Source organism: Lampris incognitus, chromosome 6 (genome assembly GCF_029633865.1).
Source record: "Lampris incognitus isolate fLamInc1 chromosome 6, fLamInc1.hap2, whole genome shotgun sequence".
In the NCBI taxonomy this organism is placed as follows: domain Eukaryota; kingdom Metazoa; phylum Chordata; class Actinopteri; order Lampriformes; family Lampridae; genus Lampris; species Lampris incognitus.
In genome coordinates this window covers 49,447,545-49,464,768 of record NC_079216.1, presented here as the reverse complement: position 1 = coordinate 49,464,768, position 17,224 = coordinate 49,447,545, and the positions used below count along the sequence as shown (strand labels likewise).

The following is a 17,224-nucleotide window of genomic DNA, read 5'->3' as shown; positions in this document are numbered from 1 at the left end:
AACTATAGTAACCAAATAAACCTCTTAAGCATTCAGGGCCGGTGTCCATCACGAATATGCGGATATTTTCCGGTGTGTGTGTGTGTGTGTGTGTGTGTGTGTGTGTGTGTGTGTGTGTGTGTGTGTGTGCGTAAATAAACGGATGACCATGTAAAAGTAATTGAATTATTGATGGAAAAGTTACAACACTGAAGATCTTCATGTGGGAAATTGGTGACCTCTATGTAATTCCATCCCATCGTTTTCTGTGAGGGTGTGTGAGCTATGAGGGACCTCTATTGTGGCGTGATTACCAAAGCACCCACACTTCTGTAGCATTGCGTCACACCAAACAATGCCCAGCGCAATGCCAAGCTGGAGCTAAATGTGACTGGAAAGAGGCGCTGTGTTATGGCACAAGTCGCTGTTTTTTCCCCGAGATGCACATAACATGTGACCGTCCGAAATTCTACAGAGCAATTCAAAATGAGACAGAAATGCCAGTGCTGTTGTTTTAGAATATCCCTCACCGCTGAATGAATGAATAAACAAACAAACAAATAAATAAAATTGAAGCGTTTTAACTGTTAACGTTTTAGGCTTGAAGAACCAATCTCACTGCTAGGGCTACTTGCCTTAATTCAGTTTGGCTGCTACATGAGGACGTAACAGGATATGCCATTGTATAATTTTTCCTGGGAAAGTCCTACACAACATGTGATAACGTGCTCTTTATGAAAAGATGTAGTTTCACCGGATTCGGGTTTACCGATTTTATTCGGTCTCACGGAAGAGCGTACAGATTCACATGTTGTCATTTCAGTTATCACTATTTAATCTGTGTATGTCTCAACTCATCAACTTGATAACCCTAGGGGTCAACTGTACCTCCTTAGGGTGTAGTGGGGTACTGCAGGTACGTATAATATGAACAGGTAGTCAGTATACCACACAACAGTAAATATTAAAAATGTGCCACTACACTACTTTGGTTTACAGTGTGCTAATCAGTGAAAACCCCTGGTGTGGAGTCTGGTTGGAATGAAAATCTACATACACATGGCTGTCCATGGCACATAATTCCCTACCCCTGTCTGAAATGGATAAAGAAACAAAAGATCATATGGTGAAATTAAATATTTGGGATCATAGCTGTAAACATCAATTAAACACTTTCTGTATAATACTTTATTTCACGTAAAACCACTTTAGTTTAAGTTCAATCACATATGAACACACATTTCTTTCACGAAAGCATAACAGGTAACATTTAAGATCAAAATGGTCCATATGCTGTTCAGCTTCTTCGCAGGCCTTCCTTGCTGTAACAAAATGTTGAGAAACAATTGTCATTCCTTTTATGATTGAATCTGAAAGGACCTGAAATAGGCCTATAGGAGAGTTTACATTCATGCATTTGCAAACTGTTGTGCTTACGCATCTGTCTTGAAGGTGTCACGGGATATCTTGTCTTCACCTGCACCTGCAGGAAACTCATTTATGTTGCTTATTCCCAGCGTGGCTAAAGCTGCACAAAGGGGTAGCTCAGTTATGACTTGATTTTGTCCAGGGTGTGTAAGGTAAAGTGTATAGGCTTCAACTCTGATAATGTTGTTCAGCTTTCCAAATATGGCAAATTGATATTACACTGCATATTGTCATGTTGCATCTAAACGTGTACAGGTAAATTAATGGTTCTGCTTTATATGGTAGGCAACTGTTAAAACTGTCAGTTGGACTTAACCAGTCGTTCATACTCATTACTGTCAAATTGTGCCCAAATTTGCCCTAGATATTTGTATGGACTGGCACTCTGTCTAGAGTGTCTCCCCACCTGCCACCCATTGACTGCTGGGATAGGCTCCAGCATGCCCGTGACCCTGAGAGCTGGATAAGCGGTTTGGATAATGGATGGATGGATGGATTTCTCACATTTGGTGCTTTATAATACATGTTGTCACCATCTTAAAATAATGGCCTAAGTCATATTTTCAAGTTTTTCAAAAAACAGAATAAACTGAAACAAATATAGAATATATGATATTTCTTAATCATTTCACACAAAAAGGTGTGAAACAGAATAAACTGAAACCAATATATTCTATAAAACAAATATATTCTATATTTGTTGCAGTTTATTCTGGGGTTTTTTTTACTTGAAAATATGACTTAGACCATTATTTAAAGAAGGTGACTATGTACAACTTTGAATTATTGTGAAACTCAATAAATGCCCATCTCCTCTGCTCACCTCCCTTGTACTGGGCATAACTGATGTACTCTTGGTTAGTGGGGTCCAGGATACCAAATATAGCATCCAAATCAGAGTCATTGAAGAGAGACGGACCTTCCATAGAGCTCTGTTTGGACACTTTCAATTGCTCCAGCTGGTCGATAAGAAACTCCCTAGGACTCTCTGCGATGAACAATAAAAGAAAGTAGCATCACATGTGTTTGTGCTTATTACTAGCGTTGGTTATCACAAAAAATCTTACTTTATTCAGACACAAAGGTAGGTCCCTGTTAAAGACAACAACAAAGAAATACAACACAAGACAAGAACACAAATCTGTATACCTAATCTATCACAGATCTATATACCAAATGGAATAATATATTGCCATCTTAACTATTTTGTTTTACTTAAAAGGTTGAACCACACTCTGTTGGTGGCATAAGATTATCATCAATTAGCAGATTAAATAGATTTATACTAGTTTAACCTGTGTGTTGATTGAGAGTCCGTTATTAAATAGGGCTAGTTACTAACGCAACGCTAGTTAACACTGCGATTACTGTAGTTTTCACAATCTCATCATTCGTCTGCGGACATCTACACATTTAATTGGTAATAAACTTTTTTTTACCTGGTCTATGAAAGAGGAGCATGCTCGTTAGATTGTTCATAAGTTCCATAATTTTGTATTTTTTAAGATAGTCTGCTCCGTCTTTCTCCTTCGGGGTCGCCATCTTGATATCGAAACTGTTGCTATGATACCACGCGCTCACTTGTGCCCCGCCCACCTACAATCAAAAAAGGACGCAGGGACATACTGGGTCTTGTATTTTATTATCAATAAGGCCTAAACACACACTAAACCCATACCATTAGACGAGACAAAACGAACAGAAAAACTACAAATGTTTTGATGAGCTTTTAACATCAGGTACTTGATAAAACAGATTGTATTTGCATTGAAGTTGAAAATACCTACCCACAGCAGGAGATGAAAATTCCTCTGCTGTCAATTTTCAGAAAAATCAAAATTTTTTTAGAAAGGAAGTTAAGACAACATGGAGACATAAACAATATAATGACACTTTTATATGCTGAATATAATAATATATTGCCATCTTATCCTACACTGTAAATTCTAACAAGCTTACTTAAAATTTTTAGGAAACCAATTACCTTGGGAAAAGTAAGTAAATGAACTTAACTGTGTCAAGTTATGTGAAATCGTTTCACATAAAATCATTTCAAATAATTTGACACAATTAAGTTCATTTACTTACTTTCCCCAACGTAATGTTTCCTAAATTTTTTTAAGTAAACTTAACTTGTTAGAATTTAGTGTACCTTTAATCACTGCCTGAGTGTTTACTTGAAGCATTAGATCTTGCTTCACTTATTCTGACAATATGAACATTTCTAGAAAAGTATTATCAGGTGTACTGATTTATGATCGACAAAAGATTTGATAAAGGATTGCATAAACCATTTAGTTTTGTTCCAAAACTCAACTTCCAGTGAACTATTGTGTAAAAGCTCCACAGCTCTCCAACTCTCACACCAAATGTCCTTATCCTTAGCAGCCGTATACCAGCAAGTTATTCTCTTTCATCTAGTTATTTTAGAGGAGACTTGATGGATGATGCTCCTGAAAAACAAATATCCTCATGGTTGGTAAGGTACTCAGAACTTTGTTATAACTAGGCAAGCCTAATGTATATAGCTGCTGGCAAACATCAGAGATTCAGTATGCACTCCATCACTGAGGAGACAGAATCCTTAATCAGTCCAGCTTCTGTTTAGATTTTAGCTCCTGTATGGCTGAAGCAGCCTCTTCCCTGGATTTATACCCCAGGAGTTCTGTCCTTAGCTCCCCTGGCCTGGGTGGAATCTCTGGTATACTCTGCCAAAAACAGAGAAAGAAAAAAAACAGCATAAAACAGCTTGATCAGTGCAATTCCAGGATGTTTCTGACTAACTCAAATATACTGTAAGTTTTGTGTGGCTCTGGGATCATGATAGGTTCATGTCCTTTTTTGATATTCATTTGGGTTTTCTTAAAATTTCGTTATAAAATTTTATAATTCTGCTAGACCAATTTCTTAAGTGAAATCGAAGATTTTGGTTTGTATTCGATATACTAAATGCTGATAGGGACAACAGAAAATAACAATATGTGCATGACAGTATCTTTCATAAGTTTATAACATTTATAATCTTTGATGAACGTCTGTCTTGAACAACAGAATTTTCCAAAACTTTGATTGATTGAAAGTATCAAATTTATTTCCATATGTTGACACTTTCCCAAACAGGGGAGAAAATTGATTTGTTTCATCGTCATCTAAGAAAAATATGGACAGTCAAATAGGCTCCAAGATATTGATAGAAAAGGGTTCAATTCTTGCCCTCACCAGATCAGGTTGGTAGTACTGGTGGACAGCCTGCGCTCCTGCAAACATAGCCAGAATACAAGCTCCATACATCCTAATGTATCGAGACCAAGACACACCAGCTGGCATCTTCACATCATCTAATGGATTTCACTCAGCCTAGAGGAGGAGAGGTTGTGATTTGTTAGCCAAACACCTGCATTCTAAATACAGTATAGAAGAGAGCCACAATTTTCCAATTTCATTTTTGTCTATACCTGGCAGACAACACCTCCTACATAGACTTCTACTGATGTTTTATTTACTCTTCACAGTTCTTTGGCAATAGTTCATGGGGCTCTGAGTGGAATAGGCTGTGAGTGCAAGGTGGTGTTGAAGAAAATTTGAGGAATTTTCCGAGGCAGCAACTTCGGCGTTTTAAGTGGTTTATTCAATATGGGAAAACAGTCAGTGTTTCAGGGTAACTGCTTCAATAAATGAAAGCAAGAGGAAGAGTACTTAAAGGCAAAACTAGATGACATATGCTGATGACTATATTGATATGGATGACAAAAAGGCAAGATTTAGAATTGTCAGTATGCTTCTGACTCATAAATCCGGGTTTCAGGGACCTGCAGGGCCATCCCTTCAGGGACAGAATGCACAAGGCCATACACACAGCCCTTGAGAAATATTTTCTTCAAAAGAAGATTGCATTGAGAATTTCAAATTTACAATCAAGAACAATTATCTAACATCTGTTTTCCTATAATCTCTTTCTAAAATTGTGTAAGCTTTTCCACTGCATGCCAAAGCGTATTGCCATTTTGTCTAAGGCAGAGAATCATGGTCTTTAAAGCATTTATAGGCTGTGGAAATGCATTTGGCCCAATGGTCTAGATGTGGACATTACACATGAAAGAATTTTAGGACGTGTAACTGCCGTCCAAAACAGGCTAATTCAGATGTTATGGCATATCAGAATCAGAATCAGAATACTTTATTTATCCCCGAGGGGTAATTGAGTCTGAGGTTTTGAACTCACATCCCTGAGGGGAAATTGAGGCTGAGGTATTGGGCTCATATCGGCAGGCATGGTCTAATAGTGTATTTTGTTATGGGTAGATTTTCACCCACACACATATTGGATATGACTGCACTGTGACATACACTGTGGCCTATAGACAGATAATTTGACAGGCTAATGTAAAGGCTTTTAGTCCATGGGCCAGAGCCCAAAATTTCCTATTTCGGTACACTCAAGGTGGCAAAACTTACTTATAATTTTTGAAAGGATCCATGTCTGTAGATGATATTTTGGTATGATAACCATTCCTGAGTGGCAGCTGTATCACAGTTATCAGCTCATGAAGTTAACCACCCCCTAAAGTAAATTGCATTTTAGACGCTGGTGCATATCCTGGTTTAGCCTCATGGTCAGGACATTTTTCAATGTTCTATAATATTGTCTTTGGTATCATTTTAAAGGGGACCTTCTTAGCTTTCATTCAAGCCCTGTTGTGGATATTTCTCACAAATATAGAGGTCACTTGAGCTCTTCAACCCGTCAATAACACACATCTTTCTGCAATGTTCGCCTAAACTATATACTTTCTTTTAGCCCTGTGGCATCTAGGAATATCAGGGACACAAAACACAAAAACTGGAATACTCACAGGACTGTAAAGATTCAGGAAATGTATAATATACCCATACTATTTCATTGTGTGAGGTGATTGTGAACCTTAAATTAGAAGGGCATTATTACTAAGAAACTAACTAGACCAAAGCCAGTTAGTCCATGGGTCAGACCAGATATCGATATCACCCAAGGTGACACAACTTCACTGGTGCCATTTTATTTGGTACACTAACAGAAGTAAAATAATACATGATAACCTTTCCAAATGAGCAGCTATTTCATTTTTCTTTCAGGAAACCTGTTTCTGTGCCTCTCACGATTGTGTATTTGCCCAGATTTTTACAAATATAGCATTTCAACACCCCTGGTACTGATTAGCCTAGCTTAAACTCTGGGACAGTTCTTAGTTGGCCAACAACCAAGGATAACCAGTACTGTGTACTTCCATTCATTGTGCTAAGCTAGGCTAACGTGCAGCCAGATAGCTTTCTACTAAACACAAAGACAATATTATAGAACATGAAAAATGTCCTGACCATGAGGCTAAACCAGGATATGCACCAGCGTCTAAAATGCAATTTAGTTTAGCGGGTGGTTAACTTCATGAGCTGATAACTGTGATACAGCTGCCACTCAGGAATGGTTATCATACCAAAATATCATCTACAGACATGGATCCTTTCAAAAATTATAAGTAAGTTTTGCCACCTTGAGTGTACCGAAATATCGTCTGGCCCATGGACTATTTCTGTGCCTTTTAAATGAAGGGAAACTTATGATCTGTGTACCATACATTAGACCAAGATCCACTTCAGTAATTGTTGGGTTCCGAAACAGAACCCATTATTTACTGTTGGGTACTGTTCATAGACACAGCATTACATATCTGGTACTATATTACAAAAGGTTTTCTGTGGCTTTCATTTTACACAGCTATTCACAATCAGTCAGCTTTACCCTTTGATTATCTTTGACGTGCCAGTTGATTGCGTACTACTACTACAACGACTACAACTACTACTCATCTTACAATTTATACAGTAAGTTGTTTTAAGTGGGCTTTATCAATTGACTGAAATAGCAAAAAATATCATTGAGACTTTGAGTCAATTTAAATGGAACTGATACAGACTGATCATGTGCGACCGTCTTTCCGTTCTTTCAAAGTACTGCCACGACCACTTACTTGCACAAAGACCTTCAGCAATTACCATCGAGGTGAGAACAGGTGCCAGTTATTGTCGATCACACACAGCCAGAAAAAGATTGTAAGCTCGCCAAATATGTTGATATCGCAAACAACTTCTAATGCGCACATCCACCTACGCCGAAGCCAATTCATCAACCGCTATCCAGTAGCTTTTAGCTTAAGTTAGACTAAGTGGTGCTGCACACCACTTAAGCTAACCTCCACGAATACAAGGCCGCGGAGTGATGAACATTTTACCTTGATTTCTTCTGACACAGCGGGGAAATCAAGTGAACAACTATGAAATAAATACGAAACGGCACCCCACCAACATGCATGCATGTGTCGCCTGTCATCTGTGACCGAAGGCAGGTCATTTCGTTTCGCTAACCCGGGTCAGCTGGTTTCTTCTATGGTATACAGTCGCGTTGAAATTTCTATGCAAGTGTGCTCTGCTGCCACCTGTTGGTAAACAGGAATACTTGCAAAAATGTGCGTCCAATACACACTCCGCCCAGTCGGCGGCGATCGCTTGCGAAATGCGTTCAATGAAAAAAGAGAAACGGTAAACGTTAAATGGTCTTTGTTATGGGTAGATTTTCATCCACACACATACATATGAGAAAAGAGCAAAATGCATGACAGGTATGTCTCATTACATCAATTATTTTCACCTCTTTCTGTTTAAGGAATCCAAATATCATTTTACAATTTCGAGATGATTTGTGCGAAGGATTACAAGGGTTGTTGCTAGTACAAGCCCATTCTTTAGTCGTCTCCCTTTATGAGCCTTTGTGTTCGAATTGTCTAATGTTATGCTTACCCTAATTGCTTTTTACAACAAAGTCGTTCACTCACTGTGACGCGGAGTCAATATTAGTTTATTGAGGTAACCCAGCGTTTAGGATGGAAGAAAAGCAGTATACGCCATTGACGGTTCCCACGGATTATTTCCAACAGTGGTGAGTTCTCTCTCGCCGAACCCGAATGCAGTGGTGTTGGAGGGTGGAAGTTGTGCATTCTAGCGAAACTTCCCTTTTATGTCTTTGACGTTTTCATCTTCATGCATGATATAGAAGGGCAATACAAGCAGAAGCCAAAATGGTCATTTACATCTATGGTATTCATGTCTACACTCAGATAAATGCAGTTGTACATTCGCCAACAACCCACTAGAACATGCAGGATGGATTCTAAAAAATAATTTGGATCACTTACATCGACGTCATGGGAATCATAACGTGTCATTGTAAATCTTGTTTGCAAACAGCATCCATTGTTTGTACTTATGCTATTATTCAACCTGAAGATAGTTTCATAGATGTGTAAAACATTTACGATTGAGAGAGCATCTTGGAGCTATTATAGGTGAGAATTCTCGGTTACACTTATGAAATACCCCTCATAGCACCACTTTGGTCTAGCCTAAATTTATGAATGAAAAAAGCAATACATCAATTGCTGCAGAGGACACAAATAGATGTCCATCAGTGCATGAATGTGTGAAGGTATGGCTTTCATCCACCCATGCACAGGCTAAATCAAATTAGAAAGAAACATTAATTAATTTTTCTTCTTTTTCTCTTACCTTGCCTCGCCTTTGCCATTTTTTTTCTTTCTTCCAATTTTTACCTTTTCCTGCAATATTTTCTTCTTGTATTCTTTTTGGCTGGTTTATGTCCTCCTTCCCCAGGTACCAGTCCAGCCAGCAGCAGCCGCAGGCCCAACAAGTGTTGCACTACCCCAGCATTGGACAGTATGCAGCAGGATCAAGAGAAGAGCCTGTCATAACTGAGCTGTCTGTCCACCATGAACTACCTCATCACCAGGACATCCTATCACACCAAAACTACCGCCCATTCCACCACCAAGATTTAGGCTATGAACAGAACTTCAGGGACCACCAACAGCCTGCTGTCCAGAATGACATTCCTCATGGGTTCTTGGGGAACCAGGAGGAGACAAGCATTGAACACCAGCCTCGACCTGTTGGTCCACAGCAAGGTATCTAAATGGCTGTTATTGGGAGCCTGTGATTTCAAAAGTATTTTCTGAACTTAGACTGTCATTGCAGGCTGTTATTGCTTTTTATTGCTATAACTGCAGGTTTAAATCACAAACATTACCCTGCTAGCCAACAATGGCTTGTTCAGAGGGCGGCATGGCTCAGGAGGTAGAACAGGTCGTCTAGTAATTGGAAGGTCACTGGTTTGATCCCTGGCTCCTCCAGAGAGCTTCTTGAAGTGTCCTTGAGCAAGACACTGAACCCCTAACTGCCCCTGATGAGCAGGTTGGCGCTTTGCATGGCAGCCTCTGTCATCAGTGTATGAATGTGTGTGTGAATGGATGAATGTGAGGCATACACTGTAAAGCACTTTGAGTGGTTGGTAGACTAGAAAAGTGCTATATAAATGCAGTACATTTATAATTTATTTACCATTTATACTACCTTACATTGCAGGAGGCTTTGGTAACATATCATCGCTACTTTTGAAGCTGATTTTTCTGTAAATATAAATGGAATCAGGACCAGTTTATATCTTTCTGTAGGGTCCCAATAGCAAAACATTGTTTTCAAGCTAAAGGTTATTCTCTCCTCTCATCTGCAATCAGTTCTTATGGCATAACTATAGGACGTGATACAATACATGTTTGTACCATTATGCATTCATGTATAGTGTTTGGACCCATCCAAACCAAACAGTCATTTCAATGCAACAACTTGACAACTTCAGCAGTGTTTTCTTGGTATAGGATGCGGAACTGTAATTTGGCCTGAATTGATGTGAAAAGAGATCCACTGGCCATCTTCTTGTCCCTTAGTTATATCTGCAGTTTCACTAAATGGTTTGTCTCAATTACTCTGCAGCTATGTAACCTAACAACATGGCTCAATGCAAAAGGACAAATGGTTGTTAGAAATTTCAGTGTACCCCAAATGTATTAGCTTTTAGACCAAAACTATCAATTTACATGTAGCAACTATGCAAATAGAAATAATTTTTTTGTGCGGGGATTGAGCAAGAAGGCACAAAATTAAAATAGCATGCATGTAAGTCAGAAATGGATTGTAAAGAAAACTCTGCATGTGGAACAAGCAAGGGGTTTACTTTCAGTTTCAAAGAAGTGTAAAAATTACAAAAAGTAATGAATGCAGCAATCTGAATTTAGTGAAAGGAAACCATTTAGATTTCAGTGTCCATACTAGACTCCTGTTTTAATATCAGATATAAATGTAATCCATCTAAATCCTGTCTAGATACAATCGACATTTGAGACACACAATAAAGCCTGGTTTTGAGGGAGATCTTGGAGTTATTTGCAACTATTGGCCTCAACACGGTGACTGTATGCCAGCACTATGATACTGATTGTTTGACCCTTACCAGTTGGCCAGTGAGCAGGCTGAAACCACAGACAATGTGAACAGGATCATTGTCATACATAACTCCACTCTCCATAAAATGTCCCTTTTCTCTCTTCTTTTTATCTCTTTGTAGGCATGGCTGCAGGGAAGAGGAAGAGAGGGAGGCCTCCCAAACAACAGGCTGGGGAGGGCAAACTGCAAGAAGAGGAAGGTGATGAGAATGAAACCACGAAGAAGGCAAAGAAGGCTCTGAACCGTTTCAATGGCATGTCAGCGGCTGAAGTCATGACCAAAACCCTCCCGGACATTATTACCCACAACCTTGACATTTTGATAGTGAGTTATGTATTGATTATTAAGAACTTCCCCTTCTTCTTTGATTTGGGGAAAAAAGGGAAATAATATTTCTTGTTAAAAGTGAAGGGCTGGAGTGGGATGCTGGAGTATGCACAATTTGAAGAAGGATTTTTATTCAGGCGCACATGCAACATTGTCAAAGAGTACGCCCCAGAGTTAACGCGTGTCTCCAACTTAGCAGTATTTTTCAATATTTAAAGAAAAAAAAATTACACATGGATCAAATGACGTAGAGTGAAACAGAGGTCCTAACCATTATATTCATTCATTGACATTTGCTCACTTAAGATTTCGACCTCCTGAAAGTCATAGGCCACATTTCGTGATTAAAATATCAATAATTTTTACACATGTGCTCAAGGAGTGAGATTCTGAAAGTTTGTGGTTTATATTCCATGCAAGACAGAGATACCACTTGAAATTAGAAGAAGAAAAAAGTACCTAAATGTGTCGCCACTTGAAAATATCAATCACAGGAAAGTGTTAGTTTTCACTTCTGCTACAATGGTAACAACCTCATGTTTCCCCTCAGATTGGAATCAACCCAGGACTACTGTCAGCCTTCAAAGGACATCATTACCCAAACCCAGGAAACCATTTCTGTATGTCGCGATTCAATTTTAAGAATACATGACATCATGCATATTAACGATAGATCCAGAGATGCAGTTTCCCACCTTTATCTTGTGTAAGATTTTGCCAGACTCGCTTCCCAAATGTGAGGGTGTCAGCCATTGTGTTTAATGCATCGACAATGTAGATGATGAGCAAAATGCTTTTCCGGGAAATTCTGTTACATGAGTTACTTTTTGAATTTTTCCAAGTCACTCAATGCTGGTTTCTATCTTGACACTTTTTTCATGTTTTTTTTTTTGCAGACCAATGTAGTGTTTTTTTTTTCTCATGACATTGATGTACCACACTATTGGATTTGCTACATCAAAAATATGCCAATAATGTCCCCAAATGTATGTGGTGCTGGCCCACTTTTCTTTTATAGTGTCTTTATTTGTTTTCACTAAATGTACATGCAGTTTAAGTATTATTGGTAAACGTAACATAGTGCAGTCTCCACTATCCCATTCCTCCCCCTGCTCCTCCAGTGTCAAGTTAAAAATGGTAAATGGACTGCATTTATATAGTGCTTTTCTAGTCTATGAACCAGTCAAAGTGCTAAAAAATGAGGAGACCAAGGTGATTTAAGAGACAAAGTATAGATAAAAGCAGTTGAAAAGAAACAATAATGACAGAGGTTAGTGTTGAACAAGAGCCAAGCGATGAAATGAAACACATGGGGTGTCTGTTTCTATGTACAGTGACTTCAGATTATGACGTTACTGGAAGACAAAGCTACAGCAGCACTACAAGAGCCAACCTCAAAGGCTCCTCAGCGGGACGTCTTCATTACATTGTCCTGCTCTCATAAACCAGACTGAAACTACTCAGGATTCAAATGTAGAAAATGAAGTACCTGAGTACAAGTACAGGACAATGCTTGTGCAATGGGGAAAATAAACACGTAACATTTGTCGGAAACTAGCTTAAATCCATACATCTGGAAGGCTCAGTTTTAGTTTTTATCCACATTGTCCCACTAACCACATTATGATTTTAAAATGTTCAGTATCGTCCTCTCCCTTTGTGTCCAGGGAAGTGTCTGTTCCTCTCCGGCCTCACAGACGAGCAGCTCACCTACATGCATGACCAGAGCCTGCCGGAGAATTACAGTATTGGCTTCACCAATATGGTGGAAAGAACAACACCAGGGAGCAAGGACCTTTCCAGGTTAACTGTGACTAGCCATCCATCTCGGCTCTCAATATAGGTTTTACTGTAAAGCACAAGCTTAAAAAGCAGACTGCAAGATATTGACTTTAGTTTACCCACAATCGTATTAGAAATATGGTGGATTTATGGACTTTTAGTTAATATTCTTGCAGCTTTTCCCCTCTATTAAGTTCAATTTTTTTTTTTAGATTTTCTCTGAGTCATCAAATAGCTTCTAATTTATAGCTCCAAACACCATCCTCTCCTTTATACAACAAAACGCAATCTTAAATAGCATACCTGTAAGAAATAAAGCTTGGGTTTATTTACATTTTGGGTAATAAGCTGAATTCTAAGACTTGCAATAAGTGCAAAAATTGAATAAAAATGAATTTCTCAATCACCAGTTTTATAAGCAAGTAATAGCAATGGATGCAGAAGTCAACACCACAGCATCGAGACCATAATAAGTATTTTTTTCATATAATGAAAAATAAATTTTAAAAAAATCACGCTACATGTTTTAATGTATTCATTTTTGTCCCAGTAAGGAGATTCGTGAAGGAGGTCGACAGTTACTCGAAAAGCTGCAGAAATTCAAGCCTCGAATAGCAGCATTTAATGGTAAAGGTAAGAACATGAGAGCATTTTTCTGTTTTGTTCAGCAATCTCCACAAAGTCACCGGTTACTTATTTTGAGGGGCTTGACTGTAAAACATTTTCGTGTTTTTTTTTTTGTTTTTTTTTCCTTAGGCATTTACGAAATCTTCTGCAAAGAGGTCTTTGGTGTTAAGGCGAAGAATCTTGAGTTTGGTTTACAGCCGTACAAAATTCCAGATACTGAAACGGTAACTCACAGCAACAGTTAAGAATTGAATAACTTCGGGATAGACACAGCAGCGTGAATACCAAAGAATTTGACTTCACAGTATGTGGCCCTCTGTGCAGGTCTGCTACTTAATGCCTTCGTCGAGCCCGCGCTGTGCCCAGTTTCCCCGTGCTCAGGACAAGGTACATTTTTACATCAAGCTGAAGGAACTGCGTGACCAAATGAAGGGCCTGGCACCCATCCACGATGTGGTGGAGACTGAGTATTCCTTTGACCTGCAGCTCGCAAAAGGTAAACGGTATTTTTTGTTGTTTTGGATCCCTGTTTGTTGTTCCCAGTGTAAAAGTTGATCTTCCCTATGTACACAAATCTGAATATTCATATTCTTTGTGTACACGGGGAAGAATACTATTTATAGTTTATTGCATTGATTTGCAAAGTGACAAAACAAATCAAAGTGATGAAGGAAAAACAAAAGGTGGCGATTAGAAAATTGACATGTTTATTCACACGAATTGTGAAGCAAACAAAAAAATCAACAAGTTGCAATGCAAACCTGCACTGGATAACAGAGCCTAAGTGACAATAGAAACAACATGATTCAAAATGATGGACAGACATTGAAATACATAAAAATACAAATGACATGAAAATGGAACCAAATTTCTCTAATGCTAAAAAGTTAAACCTATGGGAAATGAGTGATAATTAGTCATTGTATTAGCACTTGTGTAATGTCCATACATAAATGTGTTGTATGTCTGAAATAAGAACTCCTTTATACAAGGAACAGAATAAACTCACATGAGGCATTGCCACTTTCTTTATGGCATGTCTAATATAATCAATAATTTTATTTTTACACCTTATCCCCAGAGAATTATCAAATTTCATTCAGTCTAATTGTAATTTATATACAGAACACCAGTATACACTGTTCATTAGCGTATCAGTTTCTCAGTGTTTATACGTGACTGTTTAACCCACAAAAACTCTTTCACTTGATGTTTTCTGCAGAGGATGCCAAGCGGATTTTGATCAAAGAGGAGCAGATGGACCCAGAGTACGAGAACTGTGGCAGGGCACACACGGAATCAACGCAAAGCACCAGTTATTGCACAATGACCACCAACACCGAGACAGGTGAGAACAACTTGGATGGCTCATGCTTGCTGTATCAAGTAGGTAGTGACCTGTCACAGTCACTACTCAGGTGTACAATGGAATTACTGGCTACTGTAAGTGTATGTAAACTTTACCAGTCAGAGAAACTTAATACTGAGAAACTATCCTGCACAGTGGACCAATGCTCCCACAAGAGTTAAATTCTCTGATATCAGCTGGTCTTTATCAAGCATATAAAAAAACAAAAAACCAAGAAAGAAGATCAAAAATTCCCTCTTTGGGGAGTTTCTTGCCGTTGAGATGCCCTTTGCAGATAACATTACATCTGTGGCATAATATCTTTCAGGAACGGACAGTAAGAGCTATTCAACAGGCCACATAGCATGTAACTAATGGATGCCTCAGTCGTCTGCCAAGCACATTCCTGATGACAACTCTCATAGTAGCAATGTACCTCCGAGCAGAAACGCTGTGATGACGACACAGAAGAAGGAACTGAGAGAAGTCATTGGGTAGAAGAATTTCCTGACGCATGTCATGACTACATAAGTGTCACACAAGGCGAAAATGGCCTACCGTGCCTGGACTACCATTATCACATTTTCTCAGACTTCTCATGATATTGGTGTTTTACTTTGGAAACTATTCATTGCATTTGATACAGCATGTTTGTCCAGTGACTTATTTTTATATTATCTAAGAATGGGATTTTTCTGATTTAATGCTTGTATAGATGTCTAAATTCACTCTGGAATTTATAAATTATAATTACAGAGCTATTAAATCCCTTGTTAAACTAGCTTTAACATTTTTGTTGTGTGATTGTAAACTCCCCATGTTAATCTGTAATGTAGTGTAAAATGTTTTGGGAGGGTGTCTTAGAGTTGACTAATGTGTTTGTAGAAACAAATCAAGCTTTCAAGACCTGTATGAATACAATCTTTCAGTTCCAAATGGAAAAAAAAAAACTACTTGGTCTTGGGACAAAACATTAAAATTTCATATTAAGGTTAGTAGATGAGATTAAAAAAATGTTCAATTTGCCTTTTTTTGGTTACTTTAAACTCAAGCCTCAGTTAGGTAAACTCTCAAGTGTCAAACAAAATAAGTTGCAAATGGTCCATGAAGCAGAAATTCATGTTTTTCCACCTTCACATGGTTTTATCCTTCTCAGACTTAAATATTCTATCTGGACATATAAACTGCTTGCATCATAGGCAAGAGTAAAGGGATTTGTGCTGTTCTCGGGAAAAACCAGCACCATGTCATTTTAGTGATTAGCAGCCACCAACCACTGGATAATAATAATAATGATAATAATAATATTTTATTTGCATAGCACCTTTCATTGTCAGAAACAATCTCAAAAGTGCTTGCCAGTGCAGTAAAACAATAAAAACAGACACTATATGCTTAAATGAGAAGCATGTGAAGTTACATTTTATTTGCAGATGTTAATAACCTAAACAGACAATTAATCATCAGAACAGGAGCCGATCTGACTATTCTCATTTCTGTTGGGGTCATCCCTAAATTTCCTAGGCCTTGTTCCCTCAGCTGTACGTCCCTTCTGAATCAGAAGGTGTGCAGGAGTGAACAGAATCAGAAGTTCTGATTCTGTTCACTCCTGCACACCTTCGGTCGTTCCTTTATTGTTTGGTGAGCTGCCACTTCTCCCATTTTTCTGCTTTCTCGTGTTTAGAATTATACCTTTGTGTATATGTCCGAGGGTTAGGGTTACATAGGGATGAGAAAACACATGATCCAGCTCCGTTGACTCATTCATTCCCGCCATGTAGCCTACAAGGCGCTCACTTGGTGCATTTTCAAATCGGTCATCGAAAAGAAAACGGAATTACAAAAATACTAGCCATATCTATCCCCAATAATATTAACTTGCAGTAGGACTTGTCGTTTTAGGCATTTTCACAATTTTGAGCAAAATATTACACACAACTGCTTTGCTGGATATGGTCCTACACGCCGAGTGAGAAAGACTATTAGGGGTGATTGGCCTATCTTTGTAAAGAAATGCACAGGCTTTGTCCTCTCCTCTGTACCGGCCGCAGGATGACGCTTATCAACATACTAGGTGGAAAGCCAATAGAAAACGGTCCCATTGAGTTTAAAAGGCGATACATAATGTACCACTGTTGAATTAGGGGATATATACTTACCCTAGTTTGCGAATGTTTTCGTAATTTTTGCTGCCAATGCGTAATATGCATCAAAATGTTATGTCTATGTAATCACTGAGCAGTGTTTAAAGTGTAATCAAATATGAACTGCCCTCGTGTGATACTAGCCCGTGCTATTACTCCCCTAACACCCCTGAGATGTGTACTTGGGATCGCCCGGTGTCAA

The 17,224-nt window shown here is 38.6% G+C and overlaps 3 protein-coding genes across 7 annotated transcripts; 1 reads left to right on the top strand and 2 right to left on the bottom strand.

The window, feature by feature from the left end:
* Positions 1–1,128: 1,128 nt before the first annotated feature.
* si:dkey-42p14.3 (EF-hand calcium-binding domain-containing protein 10) lies at positions 1,129–2,960 on the bottom strand. The gene is made up of 4 exons (XM_056282624.1): positions 2,847–2,960; positions 2,231–2,395; positions 1,417–1,507; positions 1,129–1,301 (listed from the first exon to the last, which is right to left on the bottom strand). Exons 1-4 carry the CDS (start codon positions 2,947–2,949, stop codon positions 1,277–1,279), a joined length of 384 nt encoding a protein of 127 aa, XP_056138599.1. The 5' UTR covers positions 2,950–2,960; the 3' UTR covers positions 1,129–1,276.
* Positions 2,961–3,038: 78 nt separating this feature from the next.
* LOC130113841 (ubiquinol-cytochrome-c reductase complex assembly factor 6) lies at positions 3,039–8,572 on the bottom strand. Of its 3 annotated transcripts, none has more exons than XM_056281509.1 (3): positions 8,274–8,572; positions 4,627–4,764; positions 3,039–4,115 (listed from the first exon to the last, which is right to left on the bottom strand). In XM_056281509.1, exons 2-3 carry the CDS (start codon positions 4,732–4,734, stop codon positions 3,996–3,998), a joined length of 228 nt encoding a protein of 75 aa, XP_056137484.1. In that variant the 5' UTR covers positions 4,735–4,764; positions 8,274–8,572; the 3' UTR covers positions 3,039–3,995. The 3 variants fall into 3 exon arrangements, with proteins under 3 accessions (XP_056137484.1, XP_056137482.1, XP_056137483.1); XM_056281507.1 differs by lacking the exon at positions 8,274–8,572 and adding an exon at positions 7,413–7,781; XM_056281508.1 differs by lacking the exon at positions 8,274–8,572 and adding an exon at positions 7,674–7,767.
* LOC130113840 (G/T mismatch-specific thymine DNA glycosylase-like) lies at positions 7,980–16,215 on the top strand. 3 transcript variants are annotated; one of them, XM_056281505.1, is made up of 11 exons: positions 7,987–8,060; positions 8,296–8,377; positions 9,109–9,419; positions 10,916–11,118; positions 11,672–11,741; positions 12,789–12,924; positions 13,454–13,536; positions 13,660–13,754; positions 13,855–14,026; positions 14,753–14,878; positions 15,207–16,215. In XM_056281505.1, exons 2-11 carry the CDS (start codon positions 8,322–8,324, stop codon positions 15,251–15,253), a joined length of 1,299 nt encoding a protein of 432 aa, XP_056137480.1. In that variant the 5' UTR covers positions 7,987–8,060; positions 8,296–8,321; the 3' UTR covers positions 15,254–16,215. The 3 variants fall into 3 exon arrangements, with proteins under 3 accessions (XP_056137481.1, XP_056137480.1, XP_056137479.1); XM_056281504.1 differs by having other exon boundaries at positions 7,994–8,060; positions 8,262–8,377; XM_056281506.1 differs by lacking the exon at positions 8,296–8,377 and having other exon boundaries at positions 7,980–8,060.
* The last annotated feature ends 1,009 nt before the right edge of the window (positions 16,216–17,224 follow it).